We start from the raw sequence: 7,096 nt of genomic DNA, 5'->3' as shown, positions 1-7,096 counted from the left end.
CTCCCTTCCTCCCCCCCTTAGAAACAGCTTCAACAGGTTGCTATTTCACCCACCCCCTCCTCGGCCCTCCCTCCCCATTGCCCTCTCCTAGCCCCCCTCCAAGGTGGGGGGGACACCTCCAGCGGAGCAAGCTTACCTCCCTGACAGTCTTGGTGCGCGTTAATTTGTACAAAGGTTATTTCGCATGTGCATATATTATATTTTAGTCGCCTGAACGAAGCGCTCTATTGTTCTACCCTTTCCCCATCCCCCAGACCCTCCAGGACTTTAAACAGCTCTCTCTGCGTTTTCTTTTTCTTTTTTCTTTTTTGTCGGTCGCGGGGCTTGAACTCGGGGCCTGGGCGCTGTCCCGGAGCTCTTTCTCACTCAAGGCTGGCGCTCTACCATTTTGAGCCACAGCGCCACCTCCCGTTTCGCCACTTCCAGTTTCCTGGTGGTTCCCTGGAGATAAAGAGGCTCATGAACTCTCCTGCCCGGGCTGGCTTTGAACCGTGAACCTCAGATTGCAGCCTCCTGAGTAGCTGGGATAACAGGTGTGGGCCACCAGCGCCCGGCTTCGTGAGATTTTCTTGTACCATCATCTTTTTTTTTTGGTAGGGCTTGGGGTTTGAACTCAGGGCCTAGGCGCTGTCCCTGGGCTTTTGTGCTCAAGGCTAGGGCTCTGCCACTTGATCCACAGCTCCATGTCCAGGGCGGGAGCGCTTGCAGAGCGTGGTTCTGGACTCGGCCGCCGCAGACGGGGACAGCTAACACTGGCCTGTAGCCAAATCCTAGCCAGAGCCAGGGAGGGGGGTTGGGGGGGCAGGGGCTTCCATTGTGGGTGATTGGCCTTGGGCCTGGCTTCCTGACATGATAGGGAAAGAGGAGTCAAGTCGAAGTGGAGTTAAGGAATTTCCTAATGAAAGAACGGGGGGAGGGGGGGGAAGTAAGAAAATCAGACCGTAAGAGTAAGAATACTTCAAGATGCGTAAATGTCGCTGGGTGCCCGGGCCTGTCATTCTAGCTGCTCAGGAAGTTGAGATCTGAGGATCAGGGTTCAAAGCCAGCCTGGGGAGGAAAGTTGGTGAGACTCTTTCCTCCCGATGAACCAGCAAAACAAAAAAACAGCCAAAGGGGAGGCGCGGTTCAAGCGGTAGAGGACTAGCCTGGAACTAAGAAAGCTCAGTGGCAGTGCCCAGGACTGGCGGCCATCCAGGACAGACGGGCGGGGAACCCGGGAGGCCTGGCAGGGAGTTTCTGGGGTGGGCAGGCAGGGCGCAGGCTCCCTGGCCCGGGGCTCGCACTGCTGCCCGGGCCGCAGGTTCAGGAGCCGGAGGGAAGGAGAGACAAGCCTGCCCGAGGTTCAAGGCCAAGCCCGGCGTGGCTGCCGCCTGGAGTCCCGGCTGGGCGGGAGGCTGGGGTCCGGGGATCTCAGGCCGTCGAGGGGGCTGTTGGCGAGGGTTGGGCGGTAGCTGGCGGGGGTTCACCCTTCCGCTGCTTCTAACAGCCGCGCTTTCCACACCAGCCCGGCTCCCCTCCCGCCGAGACCCTGATTGCTTTTCCAGCTCCCGCTTCCCCTCCGCCAAGAGAGGCAACGCGGCTTTGTCTCTCGAAGAACAAAGGCCAGAGGACGGAGGCTTCTCTTTTTAACCTAAAAATACGTTTACCATCCCGACTGCAAGGCTGAGCCGGGAGGAAACGGCCACACGGTCTTCCGGCAGAAACGCTTAGTAGAAGTCTCCAGAACGCCCCCGGCCCCTGTCTGATAAACAGACCGCAGAAGGTGGGAGGGAGCCTGGAGCAGAGCCTCACCCTGTAAGCCCAGCCGCTGGGGGGCCGGGGGAGGGGGGGTGTCCTGAGGGTGGCGGGTCAAATCCAGACCCAAGTAGGAAAGTCTGTGAGGCAGGGAACAACACACACACACACACACACACACACACGCACACACACACACACACACACGGGGCAAAGTGTGTGTTCAAATAATCCAGGAGCCTAACCATACATTGTTGTGGCAATGAAATGTTTAAAATGAAACCACAAAGCAAACGTTATTATTTACCCACACTCGGCCCGGGGTGGGGGGGGGGGTCTGTTACTATGGGGGTACTCCCGGGATATCCAGAAGGGCCCATCCTTTTCTGTATGGAACGATGGAATAGGGCGGTCATTGGTGTAAACTCCGGAGCCGGGCTTATCTCTCCTCCCCCCACCTCTCTCCCTCCCTCGTCCCCCCACCCCCCCCAATCCTCCATCCCCAGGCAGGGGGGGCCCTTCACCCGTGGACCCCGCTGGCTTCAGGGCTGCAAGGCCGGCCCTCCACCACCAGCCGTGCTCCCAGCCCCTTCGTGAGACTCTCAGCTCCCACGCGCCGCAAGAAAGCCGGAAGGGGCGCTGGGGCTAGAGTGCTAGCCTTGAGCAAAAAGAAGCCAGGGACAGTGCTCAGGCCCTGAGTTCAAGGCCCAGATTGGCAAAAAAAAAAAAAAAGTTTCATGGACTTTCCTACTGGGCCGGCTTCCAACCCCAATCCTCGGGTCTCGGCCTCCGGTGTAGTTGGGATGACAGGCGGGAGCCGCTGCCCTTAGCTGAATTACTTTCATAATCCCAGGTTGGGCCCAAGGTGGGGCGGGGGAGAGAAGGCTACTTGGGTAAATAAGAGAATGTTGTTTTTTTAATAGATGAACTCTATAATTAGTAGCAAATGTAACAATACTCCAGCTAGGTGCTGGTAGCTCACGCCTGTCCATCCTAGCTACTCAGGAAGCTGAGATCTGAGGATCAGGGTTCAAAGCCAGCCTGGGCAGGAAAGTCTGAGACTCTGATCTCCAACCAAAGGATTGGGAAGATGGCTTAGTGGTACAGTGCTCGCCTCGTATACATGAAGCCCTGGGTTCGAGTCCTCAGCACCACATAGATAGAAAAAGCCAGAAGTGACACTGTGGCTCAAGTTAGCGGAGTGCTAGCCTTGAGCAAAAAGAAGCCAGGGACAGTGCTCAGGCCCGGAGTTCAAACCCCAGGACTGGCACGCGCGCACACACACACACACACACACTATATATATGTATATATATATGATATATAATTTATATATGTACATACTCCTTCACAAAATCTGATTGGCACAGGGATTCAGAGGTTTGGCTTGATGGTTAAGAGTACTGTGATCGTGAATGGAGTCGGTGATCCGGAAAGACCTACACTGGTCCGTGGTGGGTGACCTTCAGCAAGTTACCAGACCACTCTGTCCCTTGATTTGCTTTAAGTCTTGAGAAATAACATTCTGACCTCCCAGGATTGTCATTAGAACTAGTAAAATAATGCACATAAAGTCTGTAATCTGTGCTGGGAATACGATAAGAACTCAATAAATGGGGCTGGGAACGTGGCCTGGTGGTAGAATGCTCGCCTCGTATACATGAAGCCCTGGGTTTGATTCCCCAGCAGCACATATATAGAAAAAGCCAGAAGTGGCGCTGTGGCTCAAGTGGCAGAGTGTTAGCCTTGAGCAAAAAGAAGCCAGGGACAGTGCTCAGGCCCGAGTCCAAGGCCCAGGACTGGCAAAAAAGGAATACAAAACAAAGAACTCAATAAATGCTGACTACTATTGTTTATATTGATATGAGGTAGCAACCATGGGACTATTGAATCAATTTTAATATGATATGTTTCCTAAAATGCATTTAACCATTAATTCTTTTTTTTTTTTGGGGGGGGGCCAGTCATGGGGCTTGAACTCAGGGCCTGAGCACTGTCCCTGGCTTCTTTTTGCTCAAGGCTAGCACTCTGCCACTTGAGCCACAGCGCCACTTCTGGCCATTTTCTGTATATGTGGTGCTGGGGAATCGAACCCAGGGCCTCATGTATACAAGGCAAGCACTGTTGCCACTAGGCCACATCCCCATCCCTTAACCATTAATTCTTGTTTATTTATTTTTGGGCTGGGGCTGGGGCTTAAACTCAGGGCCTGGGCACGGTACCTGAGCTTTGCTTTTCTTTCTCAAGGCTATCCTTGAGTTACAGCTCTACTCCACTGGGGTGGGGGGTATGGGGGGGTAATTGGAAATAGATGGCTCTCAGATTTATTTTTTTTTTAACTGGCTGGCTTCCAATAGCCATCTTCAGATCTCAGTCTGCTGAGTAGCTAGGGTGACAGGCGGGAGCCGCCAGGCCCACGGCGGCCCTTCATTCTCCACTTGTATTATCTCCCCCCATCTCCACGCAGATCGATTCTTCTCGAGTTCCTCCGCGCTAATTCCTGTGATCCTGGCAGTTTTCTCTCCGATGTTTAGCTGCCTGGAATGGCTTTTATTTTAGATTCAATTTAAAGACCAGTTAGCTGGCCTGTTGCTAAGAGAAAATGCATCTAATTTGACAAAACCAAATTAACTCCTAATACACATGGGGGTCTGTCTGAGCCATAAACAGTTGATAAAAATATAAGCGCTTTTAAACTCCTTATTCCATGAGGACTTAAATTCAGCTAACCAACTTACACTCACACAGCCAAACAAATCATATACAACGAGTATCATTGGGGGGAGCAGTGTGTGTGTGCGTGTGTGTGCGTGTGTGTGTGCGTGTGTGTGTGCCACTACTAGACCTTGAACTCAGGACCCGGGCACCTTGGGGTGTGTTTTTTTTGCTCAAGACTCAAGGTTTTCCACTTGAGTCGCGACGCCACTTCTGGATTTTCCCCCCGGAAGTCTCATGGACTTTCCTGCCGGGGCTGGCTTTGAACCCCAGCCCTCGGAGCTCAGCCTTCTGAGTAGCCAGGAGGCCAGGTGGAAGCTGCCCAGGCCTGGCTTCGTTGACTTCTACCCAGCACAGGGTCTTTGAGTAGCTTTAAAAAAAAACAAGCCCACCGCGCCGCGTCTTATTAGGAACATCGGCTGCATTTTGAACTAAACGCTAACGTCGTAAGACATCTGATAATTAAACTGTTCCAGATGCCCCCCCCCGAGCCCTAACGGGGGGGGGGGGACCATCTTGTCAGTGAACACCGAGTGAGGTGGTATTTCAAAGGCAATCAATGCATTGACGCCTTCGCCCCGCAGTCGCCCCGCCGGCTCCATTACTGGTCTTCTGTCAGTTTTCTCTCCCGGTGCCTTCAGGTTGCAGACAGAAGAGGCGGAGTCCTCATTGGGTCGGGCGTGGTGATTTGGGGTCCTGGCGCGGAGCCCTCCCCTTCGCCTGGGGACTCTGTAACCTCAGCTCAATGTCCCCCTCTCCCCCCATTGTCTCCCCGAGAGCTGCGGGGGGGGGGGGGCAGCCGTGGCTCAGGCAGGGAGAGAGAGAAGGAGAGAGGGGGGCTGGGAAGGAGGGAGGGAGGGAGGGAGGGAGGGAGGGAGGGAGGGAGGGAGGGAGGGAGGGAGGGGCGGGGTGCCAGTGGCTCACAGCTGTCACCCTGGCCGCTCGGGAGGCTGAGGTCTGGGCATCGCAGTTCCCAGTCAGCCCCGCCCGGGACCGTGTGAGCCGCTCATCCCTAATGAGCCGCCATGAAGCCAGCCGTGGGGCCGTGGCTGACGCGGCAGAGCGCCGGCCTTGCAGAAGAAGGCTGAGAGAGAACCCGGGCCTGGAATCCACCCCGCGCTCCACGAGACTCCCATTTCCAATGAACCACCAGACAACACCCCCCCCACACAAGTGGCACTGTGGCAGAGTGTCAGTTGTGAGTGAAAGAGCCGCTGGGCCCTGAGTTCAAGTCCCAGGACCTGCACAAAAAGGAAGGAAGGGAGGGAGGGAGGGCGGTGCCTCTTGGGGTGGGTCTCCCTGGTGTCAACCCCCGCGTGGATTCCTGGGCCGAGAGCTGGCTGGCCGGTGGAACAAAGCACGCTCTTCCCCAACGGCTGGGTGGGGGGGGGGATGGCTCCCCCAAGCCCCCAGCCCCCTCTGGGCCTGGGGTGAGGAGAGAATCGCGCCTCTAGCCTGGGGGGCTTGGTGTTCAGGACCTCAGAGAGGAAAAACCTGATGCCCACCGGGAGGAGGAGGGGGAGGAGGGGAGGGGGAGAAGAGGAGGAGGGGGAGGAGGGGAGGAGAGGGAGGAGGGGGAGGAGGAGGGGTGGAGGAGAGGGAGGAGGGGGGGAGGAGAGGAAGGAGGGGGAGGAGGGGAAGGTGGAGGGGAGAAGAGGGAGGAAGGGAGGAGGAGGGGGAGGAGAGGAAGAGGGGAGGAGGAGGGGGAGGAAGGGAAGAGGAGGGGGAGGAAGAGGAGAGGGAGAAGGGGGAGGAGGAGAGGAAGGAGGGGGAGGAGAGGAGGGGAAGGAGAAGGGGAGAGGGAGGAGGGGAGGAGGAGGGGGAGGAAGAGGGAGGAGGAGAGGGAGGAGGGGAGGAGGAGGGGGAGGAGGAGAGGGAGGAGGGGAGGAGGAGGGGGAGGAAGAGGAGAGGGAGAAGGGGGAGGAGGAGAGGAAGGAGGGGGAGGAGAGGAGGGGAAGGAGAAGGGGAGAGGGAGGAGGGGAGGGGGAGGGGGAGGCGAGGGAGGAGGAGAGGGAGGAGGGGAGGAGGAGGGGGAGGAGGAGAGGGAGGAGGGGAGGAGGAGGGGGAGGAAGAGGAGAGGGAGGAGGGGGAGGGGGGAGGAAGGGGGAGAAAGGGGGAGGAGGGGGAGGGGGAGGAGGAGGAAGAGAGCACTGGGATGCAGGCCCTCGGTGCTTGCCTGTGTGCGTGCTCCAGGCTGGGCTCCACCGCCCCAGCCGCACCTCCAGTCCCGCCTTCGCTGTCCTGGGCTGGCGTTGACCCTCGGCCGTCGGGTCTGGGCCATGGCCGGCGGTGGCGGGGTGACAGCCGGAGCCCCCGGGGCGGCTGGAGGGCGGGGTTCGGAGCTGAGCCTCGGACCTCGCCCTCCCTCGCCCGCCCGCCCCACCTGCTCTCTATTTCTGGGTCTGTTATATCTGTGCGCTTCCTCTCAGCCTGACTCGGGGCGCCGCCTGCCCCCCTCCCCCCCCCGTCCCCCCCCCCCGGCTCAGGGGATCCTGCCAGCGCCCACTCTTTCTGACAGCAGCCTTGGCTCTGTGACCCCAGCCCGGGGGTGGGGGGGGGCAGTGCTCACACAAACTCACAGGCAGCCCTGCCTGCACACGGGCTGGAGGGGGGCTCAGGGCCTGCCGACGCCCGCCCCTCCCTCCCC

At 57.9% G+C, this 7,096-nt stretch overlaps 1 protein-coding gene across 1 annotated transcript in view; it reads right to left on the bottom strand.

Moving 5' to 3' along the window:
* The window catches only part of Ccdc33 (coiled-coil domain containing 33), a 45,946-nt gene extending 40,895 nt beyond the window's left edge, over positions 1-5,051 (bottom strand). The window contains 1 exon segment of the mRNA XM_048369070.1: positions 4,962-5,051. Within this exon segment, the coding sequence (XP_048225027.1) occupies positions 4,962-5,051 (90 nt within the window).
* Positions 5,052-7,096: the final 2,045 nt, after the last annotated feature.

This window comes from Perognathus longimembris, chromosome 20 (assembly GCF_023159225.1).
Source record: "Perognathus longimembris pacificus isolate PPM17 chromosome 20, ASM2315922v1, whole genome shotgun sequence".
Classification (NCBI taxonomy): Eukaryota; Metazoa; Chordata; class Mammalia; order Rodentia; family Heteromyidae; genus Perognathus; species Perognathus longimembris.
Note: the sequence above shows the minus strand (reverse complement) of the source record. Positions and strands in the feature narration are given on the sequence as shown.